General features: G+C 38.0%; 1 protein-coding gene across 3 annotated transcripts; it reads left to right on the forward strand.

The window, feature by feature from the left end:
• The first annotated feature begins 11,093 nt into the window (after positions 1-11,093).
• LOC147496467 (putative LRR receptor-like serine/threonine-protein kinase At3g47570) lies at positions 11,094-17,198 on the forward strand. 3 transcript variants are annotated; one of them, XM_086559474.1, is made up of 3 exons: positions 11,094-13,901; positions 14,571-15,001; positions 16,910-17,198. In XM_086559474.1, exons 1-2 carry the CDS (start codon positions 11,177-11,179, stop codon positions 14,960-14,962), a joined length of 3,117 nt encoding a protein of 1,038 aa, XP_086415600.1. In that variant the 5' UTR covers positions 11,094-11,176; the 3' UTR covers positions 14,963-15,001; positions 16,910-17,198. The 3 variants fall into 3 exon arrangements, with proteins under 3 accessions (XP_086415600.1, XP_086415599.1, XP_086415601.1); XM_086559475.1 differs by lacking the exon at positions 16,910-17,198 and having other exon boundaries at positions 11,101-11,792; positions 12,870-13,901; positions 14,571-15,175; XM_086559473.1 differs by lacking the exon at positions 16,910-17,198 and having other exon boundaries at positions 11,095-13,901; positions 14,571-15,175.
• The last annotated feature ends 480 nt before the right edge of the window (positions 17,199-17,678 follow it).

The raw sequence follows: 17,678 nt of genomic DNA on the forward strand, positions 1-17,678 counted from the left end.
ATTGAAGAAGAAAGAAAGAAAGAAGATGATGGAGAAAGGAAGAAAGAAGATGATCGTGAATTTTAGTCATAAGATTGTAAATGTTTCAGTTGCTTTACTTATCACAGTTAAGATATGATTAAGCAGTTATAGAAAAACACATTATCAGACTGCATGTAATGAAGCATCAACAACTAAGAGAAACAAACGTACAAATTTGCAAAACCACAGTTAGATCATAACAACAGTTATAGTCTAGTCATAATCTGAAAACCACAATTACTCCATGATATAGGTTATTAATTATTACAATATACCAAAAATTGGCCCAAACATTGACCAACATCAGAATACAAACAATCAAAAGCATGAACTAGCATGCTTAGAATCATGGACCATGTTCCCCAAAATTCAGAAATACTTACCTGTTGTCTTACTTCCCCTATGGTTCTTTCTCCTTATTCTTTTTGAACCAATTCACAAGACTCTCTATCAGTTCCTTCTACCTTGTCTCTGCGGTGTTGGGATTGATGCCATAGTTGATGATATCCATTCCAATCCTCTTGCACATTTGCTCTGGAGTCATTTTGATATCCTTTACTTGGTTAGGTACGCTTCTAAGAAGGCAATCAAGGAAAGCAAGGCAAAAAAGGCCGCCACAACTGTTCCCATCAGGTTGTTGGGAGACATGGACAAACTCACGACTCCATGGTGAATCCATATCAACATAGATACTTCGATTAGCGCACTTAATGACATATGGGAGCATTGTCTCCCAGGTTATTTGCTCATTAGAAGCTTTTTTTACCTCCAAGTGAATCATATGTGTACACTTTTCTTTCCTCAAAATTGTAGACCTGTAACACCCAATGAGTACAGTTAATTTGTATCGGAATTATAACTCCCTTGCACTTGGTTGGTGGTGGTGGATATTGATTGATGTCTCTGGATGGGATGAAGTATTCAGCTGTTACTTCATTTGGAAGGTAGTAACCTTTGTTAACTCTCTCATAAGGAGTTGTATCTTTAAACCTTTGGTATTTCATCTTCTCTGCAAATACATTGTGCTCTCTGATGAGATATTTCTGCAACAACAGTGTATACATTATACTCAACTTTAATAAACAACAATAATGACAAAGAAAAGTAATCCAAACACAACTTACATCAAAGTATACATCCTTGAATATGGTATAAACTTCACAATCAGGCAGACCATTCTTCTTGCAATGTTGGTAGTACCACCTACGCAACAACTTCACATATATGCTGAGCACCTACAAATAAATAAACATGATAATTGTTCAGTAAAACAATAAGTTGTTGATGGTTGATGCATGAAAGACTATCAGTACGCTATTGTTTTGTACTTACCTCACCATCTACCCATTGCCTTCCATGCAACGAGTGGAAATGTTACACATCAATAGTGTCATTGTAGCCAAAGATTCTTATATCCTTTGAGGAATTTGGATTCTGGTTTCTGGTAAACATCTTCCAGTAGTAATTGAGTATTTTGACCTCACCTTTGGTAGTGGGTTTCATGAGAAAGGTAGTACACAAAGCAGTCTCGATCAGGGAGTCACAATCCTTGCCAATAAATTTCTCCAATGACCACGCAACACTGGACTCTCTGTTTCTCCTTTTTCTGGTAGCAGTCTCCTCACTTTTTCTATCCATTTCAGCATCCATTTTAGTCTGAATAAGAACCACATCTGGCAACACGATGGGTTCACCAACATTGTCCTCGTCCTCTACTTGATCATCAACCTCACCCTCACCCAAATGTACCTCCTCATCATAATCCATTATACTTGCACTACCATGTTCACCCAACATAATAATATCATTAACCCTAGCTCGATCATCAACCTTATCTATGGCAACAATATCATCAACCCTACCTTGATTATCATCCCCAGCCATGGCAACCAAATCATTCACCCTAGCTTCAGTTTCAACTTGACTCATCACAACATCATTCACCCTAGCTTCATTCTCCACATCACCCAAGTCTACCTCATCAGCAACAGTAGCTTTAGTGTTACCCTCCTCATTTCTAGATTCCCTCACATTCTCAGGGGTTCTGTTCACACTTGGTGATAGGGATGGTAAGTCAGTGATGTCACTAAGCTCAGCAGTAGCAGCAAGTAAACCAGCCAAGTTTACCTTCCTAATTTCAGTGTTCAAAACTTCTTCTGCATCTATATCAACATGATTGTCAACAAGCATACCTCTAGGATCTACAACATTCAAAGGAGTATACTCTTGGACCAATTCAACTAATGCCATAGTAGGAGCTTCTTCTTGCTCATCCACAAGTACAGATTGACTCCCCCCATTTATTTCATCTGTTGCATTCTCTTTCTCTTTCTCTTTTTCTTCATTATCTAGAACTTTCTCTTCTCTTCATTTATCTCCCCACCCACATGCCGAGCCTCCAATTCAATTTCAATATCACCATCAATCTTAGGTAATTCTTCACTAATCTCAGTCAGAACACTAGCTGCAAATGACTCTATTTCATTATGCTCCATCTCTTTTACTTCCATGTCAGTCTCTTCCTCTTCATCAGTTAAAATTAACTTCATTCTTTTAATTTTGTTAGCTTCCTTAACCTTATTCTCCATTGCCTTTCTTTTCTCACTCACCTGATTTAACCTTTTCATATTTTGCCTTTTACTCTTGGCTACTGCCTCTTTTTTACTAACTCTAGATGGTTGAACTTGGACATGTTGTGGCTCTCCAGTCCTATTCCTCTTCACCATTTTGAACGTCTCAGGTATTGTTGCATCAATTAGCACCTCTTGACAACTTTTTCCTTCAGGAAGATCAAATGAAACTTTCTTTGTAGATGAATTCCTCTTTTCAGTTGACCCTTTCTTTGGAGATGAACTCCTTTTTTCAGTTGACAATTTCATTACAGATGAATTCCTTTTTCGACTGGGTGAAGACACAATTTTCTCAGTATTTGAAACCTTCTTTCTAATAGACTTTGTTCTTGGTGCCCTAACAACCCCATCAGATGCTTTCACCTCCCCATTGCTTGTCTCCAGCACAACTTTATTCTTCCCATGAACAATTTCTTGCAGTATTGTTTCCATCCCATTTCTAATTGAAGTCGTAAGCTCAGTCTTCAGCTCTTTTCCAATAACCCTAACCTCTTTTGTCATCTGTATGAACATTTAATTTCAAAATCACATAAAGCTTCACAAAGTTGTTGACATATCCTACGTCACAGAGTGCAAGTACAAAAAAGACACTCACAATTAAACATATAAACCCAATTGAACAATTCTTAAATAACAATTTTCTTCAGTCCAACAAAAATCTTTAATTTAAGCAATTGTTAACCATTGATGCAATATAAAACAATGATGTACATTGAAGAACAATAACATAGTGGCTGACATATCAATAATGACAATGTGCTATATGAGAATCTTACTAGGCCCTTCAGTACTTTAGCATGTCTCTCTAGCATGAACCCCTTATCAGAAGTACCTCTTTGTTCTGCATGTAGCTACAATGCTTCCTTCATTACTACCTCATTCAATTCTTCGTCAAGTATATCCAGATGCTCAAACACCACAACCTTCCCCTTTAATGGCTCCAATTTTTTCTTGAAAGTCTGAAGATGCATGTTCCTAGGAGGAACTTCTCCCAATCAAGTATTCTTGGAAATCGAGCACGAGCACCAAATGTAGGAATGTGAAGATATGCCCATACAACAAAACATATTACACAACCATAGACATGAAAAGAAAGCTTCCCTTCTTTCACATTATTGGAAATCTCTTCCAAAGAGTCATCCAACATCTCAAACAAGGGAGTTCCCCAGGGGAACTTATCAAATGTATCTAAATCGACCGCAAGATCAATAAATCTTCCATCTATTGTCCTAGAAGAACCAGGAATTACAATTTGAAGTAAAACATACAAACAATTAAGTCGAAATATGTCTGCTTTATCTTCACTAGATTTGGATAGTTCTCTAGCTTCCAAGATTTGGTTTTCACTAACAGAAATTCCATTGAAATACCTTGCTCGAAAGTCTGATGGTATCTTCACGTCTCTAGTGTAAAAAGAGTTGGCAACTGGCTTGACACTTAAACCCATTATCAAAGCCACGTCACTCTTCTTAAACTCCAGATCTTTGTTGCCGATTCGATAATAGAGTCTACTAACCATGTGCTCCATTACATCACAAACCAGAGTAGTCATCGTGTGCAAATTCTCTTGAATGTTTAGAAATTTAGAAAAGCACGATTTCTAAAAATCTTCTCTCCTCCTCCTGACTAAAACTCTTGAACAGTTTATGCATTTTGTCTAGAGATGAACGACATGTGAGATTAAGCTTTCTCATTTTGGGAATATTTTGAATTGTAATTTTGCTTAGAAGGTTACTTAAGGATTTTTTTTTGTTAGTTAAGATTGCATCCGTAATTTTATTTTTAATCGGGTTACAGACATGTGTCAATTAGGACACTTCGTCGTGGTAATACAGTAATGGGCTTCCCGCCACACTAAGTTCCCTTATGTTTTTTCCCGCCAACATGTTTATGTACGTGTCAATTGTTTCACTCTTATGTTTTTGTTTTTTATAAGTTGTTGATTGTTACTGCAATGCAGTATGCCAGTTGCAATAGATGTATATGTATAAGAACAATACCATATTGGCGGGAAATTTAGGTGGGAAACTATTTAGGCAGGAAACCTTTTCTTTATATTCATGCTCATTCACCCAGCAGACTTGTATACATTTCTCTTTACTGTCTCTCAAACAAATGGGTGGGGGAGAAGGTTCTAGTGCTACTAAAGCAACTATATATGGATTCAACATTAACCGAAAATAGCAAGTGTTTTGGGTGCGGGTCAACTGGCCATTGGCAAATCAACTGTCCATGGGCAAAGCTTAAGTGTCCAAGATACTTCAATACAAATATGAGGTATGGTATCAGTAAACAGGAGTGGAGTCTGGGGCAAAGGTATCTGTCATGCAAGATTAGTATTGGCAATGGTGAATGGTGCAAAGGTTTTAGATGGATTGATTTGCCAAGTGAAACAAGTGAGGATAAGGATAAACAACCTGCTGGAGAAGGACCAGTTCAGGAAAGCCATTTGAAAGTCATCATTGATGGTCCGGTTAAAATGCTAATAGAAGGCAATGTTGACAATGTCAATGAACTTGTAAGGAAACTATTTATTAGAGATTAAGTCATTATTCCTTTAAATCTTGCTTGCTTTATTTTGTTATGGATGTTATGGTTGTTTTGACATTCTGAACTTGTTCAAATGGTTGTAATTAAGTTTCATATTATGTAAATAAGTTTTCAGAATAGTCTTTAATTTGCTATAAGTTGTTGATGTTGTTGCACTTAATTGCTTCTTCATTTACAGTGTGTGTACTGTGCGTGAGGAGTGTTAGAGAAGGAGAAGAATGAGTGTTGGAGAAAAGAGATTGATGTTTAATCTTGACTCTATTGCGATCCAACGGTTTAAAAATAGCACACAAATCTAAAGAAAATCGTCTAGTGACAATGAGACAAGGTCAGATCAGGGGGGACAAGGAGAGAGGAGAGAGAAGTATTTTAAATTGGTCAAAATTGAGTGTTTTGGCTGGATTGAGAAGAATGAGCACTTTTCTTGTCTTGTTTAGGATATTTCCGGAAAAAAAAAGTCTTCACAACTAAAGACAGAAACAAGAGGATGAGTTTCTCCACATTAATAAGAGGATGAGTTTCTCCACAATTCCACAGCTGTAAGACAGAAACAATAGGGTTATTCTGGACTCTTAAAGTCAACCGAAATTATTTGATTGATTTATTTATTTTTGAGTCAAGGAAGAGTGGCAGACCCCCCACTTGTTTTACTGCAAAAGGTTAAACCTTACAAAGTTAGCTCTAATTCATGTGTACGTGTACTCTTTTTATGGTTGATTCTTTAAAATTCCTTACTTGCATGCAAAAAACCAATGGTTGATTCTTTAAAAACATATATATTCACGCCAACATAAACTGTAGACACCATATTTTAATGGACGATAGAACAATCAAACTTGATAGTTTCTCTAACATAATTTATTTCCCTCAGAGCATCTTGAATGTTCATTCACTCAATAGCTAGTTGCTCTGAACAAGCTACTCTAGTTCTCATTATGCAGCTCAAGGGCATATCTATGATAATTACCAACTTCATAATTACATTTTGTTCTCAGAAACATCTTAAGTTGAAGATTTTTCAAGTTATATTACCAACTTCCAATGGTATGGATCCGGTCAATGTAATTAAACGCGAGGACAGAGCAAAATCTTGTTCTGGTATGGTACCTGTAAAATTGTTATGCGAAAGGTCCACAACTCCACATTGTTCTGCAAATCTGCAATGCTTCCTACCAAGAAGTTGTGTGATGAAGTAAAAGCGAATAACACAGACTCTGTACTCCATCAGTAAAATGAAAATAAGGAAGAAAAGGATTCATCAGAAAATAATTTTAAGTTCCATATTTTGATATACGAAACTGGAATAAGATTAAGCAGTACAGAGATTGAGTGAACCAGTAGTTCTACACTTCTACTCGACATTAATTAGAATGAAAAAGGCCCTGATTACCAAATTATGTTGGGTTTGTTGGAACCGTCGAGCTTTGCTCCGGTGTCCGTATACCACACTCACCCCTCGTTCGATGAAGAGGGCTTCCATGCTACCATGACCGTTTGAAGAAGCCAAGGCTCACCTAAGGGCGGACTCAAGCCAAGCTCTATTGAAGAGGGCCTCACCACCTATGGGGCAGCCGCCTCAGGTGCTCAATTGAGGCCCAAGCCCATTTTACTTCCCCTTTGTCTATGTACACATATATAAAGAAAATAGATTAGGGTTTTGAGGTACAACTTTGAGAGATTCATTTCTAGGGTATTGTGGGAGCTCTGTTGAGCTAGGGTTTGAGTGAGGCCTCTTCTTATTGATTCTTGATCTCTTGTAAACTCTCCAATCTTTGATATAAAGGAAACTCGGCTCTTGTGTGTGGATGTAGGTAACATTTACCGAACCACCTAAATCTCTGTGTCTCTTTGCATTGTTACTTCCATTATTATTGTTGCTATGGATTGTGATGATATTGTAGTGGTTTTGCTTTGTTGAGGTTGTTGTGATAACTACCAAAGTCTTGGGTGGGTGATTTCCTTGGTGTGATCTCCAAGTTGAAATCATTTGGGATAGAAAGTAGCTAGATTGAGGTGTGACTTTCTAGTGAAATCTCCCAACAAGTGGTATCGGAGCACGGTTTTGAATCATTGGAACAAGGTGTGTGAGGAAAGTTTCCACCTTTAGCACAGAGAGAGCTAGGTGTTTGAAGAAATTCCTCTGAGAAGTTCTCCACCGTTGTTTTGGTTCAGTGGGAGTCATGACGACCGAAAAGGAAAGCTACAAGATAGAGAAGTTTGACGGAACAAACTTCGGCTATTGGAAGATGCAAATTGAGGATGTTCTCTATCAAAAGGATTTGATGGAAACATTGATATGTGAGAAGCCCGATGAGATTCCGCAAGATAAATGGGATTTGCAAGATAGAAAGGCCTTGGCCACAATCCGATTGAGTCTCTCGAAGTCAGTGGCCTTCAATATTAAAAATGAGAAGACGGCGGCGTCTCTCATGAAGGCACTAACGTGCATGTATGAGCAACCTTCGGCCGCGAACAAAGTCTATTTGATTACCAAGCTCTTCTCCATGAGAATGTCGGAGAATGATTCCTTCAAGGACCACTTAAATGAATTCAACCAAACGAAAGACCAATTGAGTCGGTTGAGATTACATTTAGTGATGAAGTGAGGCGTTGGCGATAATAGGACAAATGCCTCCAAGTTGGAAGGCTACGGTTCGCGCTATTAGTGGCTCGGCAATGAATAAGCTGAAATTTGATGATGTGGTTAGTATGATACTAGCGGAGGAAATTCGAAGGAGTTCGGATGGAGCCTCGACATCGGGTTCGGCTTTGAAGCCGAAGGGATGCACATGCACAAGGGTCGTGGTAGACCGAGAAATAGAAGGGGAGAATGAACTCTCATGCCCCCCAGTGATGAGCCTAGAGATGTTAGTATCATTATATGTTACAATTGTGGTTTGCATTACTATAGTAACCGATGCCAAACACCAAAGAATGACAACTACAAGAAGAATCAAGAAGCTAATGTAGTTGAAGTGGAAGATGATGCTTTGATATGTTCGATGGAGAACATTAAGGAGTCTTGGGTTTTAGATTCCGGCGCATCATTCCATGTGACCTCAAATCGAGAGTTCTTTGTGAACTACACCAAAGGTGACCTTGGAAAGGTCTTTCTTGGTGATGACCAATCTTGTGCCATTGTTGGAAAAGGTGATGTCCGTGTTATGTTGAAAGATAGGACATGGTTATTAAGGGATGTTAAACGTTCGGTTTGAGGAAGAATTTGATTTCGGTGGGTCAATTGGCTTGTGAAGGATTTGTTACAATCTTCATGAAGGATACTTGGAAAATCTCTAAGGGTTCTCTAATAGTCGCTAAAGGCGACAAGGATGGTACTCTCTACATGACCGCACACGGGTGTGGGTCGGATGCCGTGGCAAATGGCAAAGAGGATCCAAATGTTTGGCACCGCAGACTTGGTCACATGAGTGAGAAAGGAATGCAAGTCCTTCACTCCACTGGTAAACTCCCGTTAGAGTCGACGGACTTTGACCTCTACGAGAATTGCATGTTTGAAAAGCAGAGAAGGGTGAGTTTTCAGGAGATGGGTCGAACTCTGAAAGCTAGGAAGCTTGAGTTGATTCATACAGATGTCTGGGGGCCAGCTAATGTCTCTTCACTTGGCGGAAAGTTATACTTTGTGACTTTCATTGATGACCATACTAGAAAGGTGTGGGTCTATTTCTTGAGACACAAGTCCGAGGTATTGGAAGTGTTCAAGACGTGGAAGGCCATGGTTGAGAATGAGACATGCTTCAAGGTGAAGAAGCTGAGATCCGATAATAGTGGAGAGTATATTGATTCAGGTTTTAAGAAGTATTGTGCTAACAGTGGCATCAAGATGGAAAAGACTTTGCGAGGGACACCTCAGGAGAATGGGGTAGCAAAGCGGATGATTAGAACATCTTGACATATAGGGCTAGGTGTATCGTTACACTAGCGGACTTGCCCGAGCAATTCAGGGCGAGAGTGTTAGCAACGCCAGACTTACCCGATCAACCGAGGGACCGTCGGTACCTTTGGATTCCAGAATTCCGAGGAAGTGTGGAGTGGGAAGGATGTGAACCTTTCCCATTTGAGAGTGTTTGGGTGTGAGTCCTATGTGCACACTAGTGACCAAGCTAGGAGTAAGCTTGATGTCAAGTGTACCTTCATTGGATATGGCGATGATGATCTTGGTTATCGTTTTTGGGATGACCAAAACCGGAAAATTATTCGTAGAAATGCCTTGTTCATGAGATGGTTTTGTACAAGGACGAAAAAAAGCAATGCCCGTGGAGCCCGGTTCTAGTGACACCGAAAGTATGTTGAGTTGGAAGGCTCTTATATGAGTCGTGGTGTTGTGGAAGTTCCACAGTCAGATGATGATAGTAGTGACTCGGGTGAAGAGACTACGCCACCAAGTCCATCTCCACCTCGTGCACTAAGGAGGTTATCCAGCAAACAAAGCTGTCGAGCATGAAGTATCCTCCCTCCACCTATTTATTTATCGATGATGGTGAACCTCATTGCTATGATCGCGGCATTGGAGGTTGGTGATGCTAGCAAGTGGGAGCTTGTTATGCATGATGAGATGGAGTCCCTCGCCTTTAGTGTCACTTGGGGGAGTTGGCCAAAGTACCCAAGGACAAGACTTACAGAGCAAATGGGTGTATCGAGTCAAGGAGGAACATGATGGTTCCAAGAAATATTTGGCAATGATATTCTCCCCAAATACTTTTCAGGTCGGTGTTTAGTATTGTTGTAGCGGAAGGTTTAAATCTTAAGCGGTTAAATGTGAAAACTGCTCACCTCCATTGTGACCATGTTGAGGAGATTTACACGCGACAATCTTTGGGTTTCCTACGAAGGATAGAGAAATATGGTGTGCAAGCTGAAAAGAGTTTGCATGGTTCCCGACAAACCCCTAGGCGGTGGTACATGGTTTGCACGCGAGGATATATCCCATGCGATGGGAGTTGCTTGGAGGTTTATGGCTAACCTGGCACACATCATTGGGAAGCGGTGAAATGGATATTGTATTATTCATGGAGTATCACGCGGAGACATGTCTATGTCATGATAGGGTGTTGTGGAGGCGAAGTTGAAGTGTTCAACTTCGGGGGTTCTTGCTTGGAAGACCATGATGGATGGTGAGTGTTTCTTTAGTTTTTTTTTGGATTTGGATTGAAGGTACAATTGAGATGTGATGTGCATGAAGCATCTCGAAGGTTCCAAGTGGGAGATTGTTGGGTTTGTTGGAACCGCCGAGCTTTGCTCCGTGTCCGTATACCACACTCACCCTGGTTCTCGATGAAGAATCTATAAAGCCTTCAGCTCATGACCGTTGAAAAAGAAGCGCTCTCAGGCCACCTAAGGGCGGACTTCAGCTCAAGCTCTATTGAAGAGGGCTTCAAGGCCTCACCTATAATTTCGAGGTGAGGCCCAAGCCCATTTTACTTCCCTTTGTCTATGTACACATATATAAAGAAAATAGATTAGGGTTTTGAGGTACAACTTTGAGAGATTCATTTCTAGGGTATTGTGGGAAAATCTGTTGAGCTAGGGTTTGAGTGAGGCCTCTTCTTATTGATTCTTGATCTCTTGTAAACTCTCAATCTTTGATATAAAGGAAACTCGGCTCTTGTGTGTGGATGTAGGTAACATTTACCGAACCACCTAAATCTCTGTGTCTCTTTGCATTGTTACTTCCATTATTATTGTTGCTATGGATTGTGATGATATTGTAGTGGTTTTGCTTTGTTGAGGTTGTTGTGATAACTACCAAAGTCTTGGGTGGGTGATTTCCTTGGTGTGATCTCCAAGTTGAAATCATTTGGGATAGAAAGTAGCTAGATTGAGGTGTGACTTTCTAGTGAAATCTCCCAACAAATTATTCTACGCAGCATGATTAATGGAGATCTTGACAGGCAAGACCAAATTTGAAGTCTGAAACGGAGGATTCACATTTGTGAATCAACCAAGTACACATTGCAATGCTCCTATATATTGCTACAATACATACCTTAGTTCTACAATTCTCAAAGATGATTTCAATGGCATTTACATTACATAACTTTTACATGATCTTCCTACTCTTTAACCAATTGTTACAAACAAAACTTTCTATGGCCACCTCAGGAAATGAGACTGATCTTCTATCTCTAATCGCCATTAGAGATGGAATTGAAGGCTTAAGCTCGTGGAACCAATCTTTTCACTTCTGTCAGTGGCAAGGCATTACATGCGGCAAGCATCATCAAAGAGTCATAAGTTTGAATCTTTCCAGCCAGAGTTTGGTTGGATCGCTATCGCCTCATGTTGGAAACCTCAGTTTCCTAAGGGTCATCAACCTAGACCACAATAATATCTACGGTGAGATCCCACAAGAAACCGGTCGGTTGTTTCGTCTTCAAAAACTCGATCTGTTGGATAACACTTTCGAAGGAGAAATTCCAGTCAATTTAACCCAGTGTACTGAACTCAGGTACATTGATTTAAGTTGGAACAAATTGTCAGGGAATATTCCGTCAAAGCTTGGCTCATTGTCAAAGCTTGTATTCTTGAAAATTGGAAGAAGCAATTTGACAGGAGTGCTACCCCCTTCTTTAGGTAATCTTTCGTCGCTTCAAATCTTTTCTACAAAACAAAATACATTGGTTGGAAGTATTCCGGCCAATAGACTGTCAAGCTTAACATACTTCAATGTTGGAGTTAATAGACTGTCTGGTGAGGTCCCGTTAACAATTTTCAACATCTCATCCTTGAATCTCTTAGGAATTGCCGGTAACCAATTTAGTGGTAGTCTTCCATTAGACATGGGCATCACCCTTCCTAATCTCGTTGAATTCTTTGGGGGTGGAAATCAACTTTCTGGACTACTCCCAGTTTCATTAGCTAATGTTTCTAAACTTCAAAAACTTGATATTTCAATAAACAATTTCGAAGGACGAGTTCCTGAAGATTTTCAATTCCCTCAAACTATCGAAATGATAAATTTTGCAAGCAATTATCTGGGAACAGGAGAAACTCATGATTTGAGTTTTATTACTTATTTGACCAACTCCAGTAATCTAACGATGTTGGACTTGTCCCGAAACAATTTTGGAGGTGTTTTCCCGAACTCTATTACCAATCTCTCTTACAAAATGAAGGAGTTGTATCTAGGACATAATCGAATATCTGGAATTATCCCAGAAGGGATTGGGAACCTGGTCAATTTGTTTTCATTGGCTCTCAATTCTAATAACTTTTACGGTAGTATTCCATCTTCTATTGGAAAACTTCTTGGTTTACAGAACTTACTTCTGTACGCAAACAAATTGTCTGGACCGATCCCATCTTCTCTAGCAAACAATACTAAATTGAGTTACTTGTTTTTAGGAAGGAACAGACTGGAAGGAAACATTCCTTCAGGTCTTGGTGATCTTAGCCAATTGCAACAACTGGGTATGGAACAAAACAACCTAAATGGTACCGTACCAAAAGAGATCTTTAATATATCCTCTCTGTTGCTTCTTTCCTTTGCAGTGAACTCCTTAACTGGTTCCCTACCTTTAGAAGTAGGAAAACTAACAAATCTTGTTACACTGGATGTGTCTGAAAATAAGTTATCTGGTTCATTGCCTAGTACTCTTGGTAAGTGTTTGACTTTGGATTATCTTGACTTGGGCAAAAATTTGTTTGAAGGGACTATTCCTCAATCTTTGAGTTCTTTAAAGAATATCCAAGAGTTATATCTATCAAGAAACAACTTGTCTGGTGGAATTCCAAAATATTTAGAGGACTTTCAGTATCTCCAGCGGTTAAATCTATCCTTCAATAAACTTGAAGGTAAGGTACCACTGAATGGAATCTTTAAAATTGTAAGTAATTTCTCAGTAGCTGGAAATTCTGATCTCTGTGGGAGTATACGTGAACTACAATTGCCACTATGCCGAATTAACGAATTTGAAAAGCAAGATGAAAAAAAGCAAGGAAGGTCCAATACTTCCAAAATAGAAATTATGATCAGTGTGGCAATCTTTATCCTTTTGGCATCATGTTCTCTAATATTTTACTTGAGAAGAAAAAGTAAAGTTAAAACAGCTTCTTTGCCATCATTCAGTGATCAGCATGTTAAGGTCTCTTATGGAGATCTTTCTCAAGCGACTGGTGGATTTTCTCCAACTAATTATGTTGGTTCAGGTGGTTTTGGCAGTGTGTATAAGGGAATGCTCAACCAATATGAATCCGTTGTTGCTGTTAAGGTGTTCAAACTTCATTTGAAAGGAGCTTCAAAGAGTTTCACAACAGAGTGTGAATCATTGCGAAATATCCGCCATCGAAATCTTGTTAAAATTCTAACTTCTTGCTCTAGTATGGATTATGAAGGAAATGAATTCAAAGCACTAGTCTTTGAGTTCATGCCAAATGGAAGTTTAGAGAAGTGGTTGCATCAAGAGACCAATGAACAAGACGAAGAATTGAATTTGAACATACTTGAAAGACTAAATGTCGCCATTGATGTTGCTTCTGCACTTAGCTATCTTCATCATGAATGCCACGTTTTGGTCATTCATCGTGATCGAAAGCCAAGCAATGTGCTTCTTGATAGTGATATGGTAGCTCATGTTGGTGATTTTGGTTTAGCGAAGCTTCTTTCGGGATCAATAGAGAACTTGCATGGTAATCAAAGTACCTCAACAGGGGTAAAGGGATCTATTGGCTATGCCGCTCCAGGTAGGAATTTAAATATCGACATATGTTGATTTTAGTCCTTTTTCCAATTCATAAATGCATTAAATCAATATCTGCCAACCAAAAAAATAAAATAAAATAAATCAATATATGATATAATGCATTAGTTATAATTAATCTTTCTGTGTAGCCACATTTTAGTGAAACTCAAATCCTTTTGTCTCTTTTTTCCTGCATGTGTTAAGTTCAACGCCATTAACACCCAAGTTACACAAGCTAATATAGGTAGAGGTGGGCCTTGGATAGTTAGATGTTTTCATCTTCGGATCTAGCTTATAACATAGTTATTTAGATATCTTAATTAAAAGAGGAAAAATGAATTGTTAGTGCAAATAAAAAGTTGTTAGAGAGAATAAAAACTATCAAGATCTAATTTCTTTTCAGTCCATGTTAGTTGAGTTAAAATTCAAAAGATCGATGATGAAAAAACTGTAGTTGTGGTGGCAATTAAGCTAGTTTGTTTACTTATCTTAAATGACGATTGTGAAGACCTTATCAACATTACGATATTACTATTATTTTTCTTTATTTGATTTTTTATTTGATTTTCTTTTCTTTTTTTTTTTTTTTTTTGGCCAATGCTTTTGATATATATTTATTTTTATATTTAAATTGTTTAATGGACACTAGTGATTGATTTGTATATTGCAGAATATGGTATGGGAGCTGATGCATCCATACAAGGTGATATGTACAGTTATGGAATTATGGTGTTAGAAATGTCCACAGGAATGAGACCAACCGATGAGATGTTTAAAGACGGTTTAAACCTCCATAACTATGCTAGCAACGGTTTACAAGATCATCAACTTATAAAGATTGTAGATCCAATACTTCTATATGAAGGAGATGATACTTTAGGAGATACTAATAGCATGAAAATTAACAGTCACAGAAGAACAAATCTGCTAGAGTGCATGACTACAATAGTCAGAATTGGGGTTGCATGTTCTGTGGAATCACCATCAGAGAGAATGGATATTAGAGATGTCAGTAGAGAATTGCACGCTATTAGAGACACATTTCTTGGTACTAGGGTTTGAGAACAATGTAACTAATTCCAAAGACAGTTTAATTGAAAGGTAAAATCACATCTCTTACAAATAAATAAATATGAACGAGATAGAAATAGCAGAAGAAAATAGTATTTTGCTATGTAAATTTTCTTTCATTTATGTTCTTTAGAGATTAATAAAATACTGTTTAGAAACATTTATAACTAGAGTAAACAGGATATTGAAGGCAGATTCTTTATACATGTGTTTTGGCATCTACTTGAGGGGAATCAAAATTTTCAGCCGACCAATGGTTATATAAATGGGAGGCTCCCCTAGACTATGTATTTTAGATTTGACTAGCTAGTTGTCTTTCTTTTACAGGGAGTTGTGCAAATGATTAGTGGGATTGTAAGGGCCTACTAGTAGGATTGTTGCATTTTCGTCCCTCGTATATAACTTCTTCCCTACTACTGCATGATGCACGAGCTCCACACACGTGTTTTTTTTTTGAATCTAAATAATATATTTGTCCTTAATGTTAATTCAAATTTACTTGAACTTTTTTATTTGGGTTTGTGTAATTAAATTAACATAGTAAGGACAAAACCGTATATAAAAAAAAATTGAAGAGTTACATATAAACAAATAATAAACCACTATTGCGGGATTGTAGCTCAGACCTGAGATCTTTAAAATAGTTTAAGATATATGTTAGAGGTTGCGACCAACCAGTACATGATTCACAAGATAGTGGCCATATGCTCTGCTTCTGTGAAGTGAAAGTTATTGGTGATTTTGTATCAACTTGGTTATTATGCAATCTTTGTTAAATATATCCCTATAAAACCCTGAAAATCTCCCTCTAATGGCCCTCATAACCATATTCTTCTATCAGTAACTGAATTTATCACCGTGTATATGCAACTACATATGCAGGTTGACTCAGGTCTAGCTCACACAATCCTTTTCCGAACACTAGCACTTTATTTCGAAAAATTTATTGTTTGAAAATTTGACTACACTAGGCGCCTCTCATTGGCATGGCGAAAAACATGATAAGCCATTTCGAGTGGCGTCCCATACTTAGAAATCAAAACCATTGTAGCGCTCATTATTGCTGTTAGAAAAATTGATTTGCTTTGCACAAATGCATTGAGATATGAATGAGTAATTTGTCTCCCAAGTTACCCCACTTGAGATGAAATGGGTTTCTCTTGAAACAGTACGTAAAGTGAGAAAAATCTTTTCAAAAGGAATGCACTAGTTCGAAACAGTGCATTATGCGAAAAAGTTGCGACCTTACGAAATGTGCACTGGTTCGAAACAGTGCATCATGTCGAAAATGTGTGACCTTTCAAAATAGGCACTGGTTCGAAATAGTGTTTTATGCCGAAATGGTGTCTTTTCGAAACATGTAACTTTTCAAAAAGTTGCTTACTTTTTCCCAAAAGTCACTGTGTTGTTTCGAAGAGACACCACGAACCTATAAATAGTGGATTAATTTGGAGAGAAAGACACACCAGATCACATAAAGTTCTGATCTTTCTCTTCTCCTTCTGTTCTTAGTCAAATACTATGTTGTGTTAGTTGATTCTATAGAATTAAAGTGCTAGCTTTCTATAGAAGGAAATCCGTTCTATCTTGGGAAACAGTTTCCTATCAATCTTCAAGCACTGTGAGGAGGAAAATCAGTCTTAAGGACATAGTGTATTTACACTAGGCTCGGATTTAATTAAGAAATACAAGACACGTACAAGACAAAAGGTTTGTATAGTTTGGTAATTGGTAAAGAGTAAGTACAATTAAGTTGTATATTCCTAACAATCGCATCCCTATCCACTGTAGAATGTAGAATATATAGATGTATCCACTCAAACCACAAGAGTTGGTCTAATTGTTAGCAGATACTAAATGTGATCTTCCTAATGTAGGAAACATGAGCATTACTCCTAAGGAAAGACCTAAACATTATAGTTTTTTCTTGAATCACAGGACAGCGTAGGACTTCCTCGAATTGGGACTATGGACCTTATATGGTTGAGCTCCTTGCTGTAGGACTTCCTCAAATTGGGACTATAGACTTTATATGGCTGAGCTCCTTCCGAAACTATTGTTCTGGACACTACGTCCATAGACTTTTAGAATGAGTTTTCCTACTTTTTTGTACATCTATAGTTTTTCCTTTCATTAAAAGCTTGTTCGCCAAGGAGGCTTTCCTTGATAATGAGAAATAAGCAGTGACAATGATACTTGTGTTTGTTGAAAATCTTTTTGCAACTAATGTTTGGCCTTAATTTTAAACACCACATTTAGTTGTAGCAAATATTGTTTCGTTGTATTTGATACACAATCATGTTATTCTATGGTTTCGGCTCTTGCGGAGTTGCAGTCTTGTTTCAACATCCAACATCAATATTGCACCATGAAAAACCACCATTGCAACATTAATGTTGCACCATGAAAACCACTCACAGCATCAATATTACACTATGGGAAATCAATGAAATAGATGATTTGCTATGAAGAAAATATGAGAATGGAAAAACGAGAAAAAACATTTTGAGAGGGAAAATAAATTTTTAGCTCTTACTTTCACTACTGGAATATCAATGTTGCAACACGCCACGTCAATGTGTCTTGTCTTTGACTGTCATTTTTCCTGTGTCAGTATAGTATTGTTGTTCTCTCCTTCCCAAAATAACTTCAAGAAGAGCCCAAAAGATTAAAGAATTTTTTTGAGAAATAATCTTCTCTCCTTCCC

Source organism: Coptis chinensis, chromosome 5 (genome assembly GCF_015680905.1).
Source record: "Coptis chinensis isolate HL-2020 chromosome 5, ASM1568090v1, whole genome shotgun sequence".
Lineage (NCBI taxonomy): Eukaryota > Viridiplantae > Streptophyta > Magnoliopsida > Ranunculales > Ranunculaceae > Coptis > Coptis chinensis.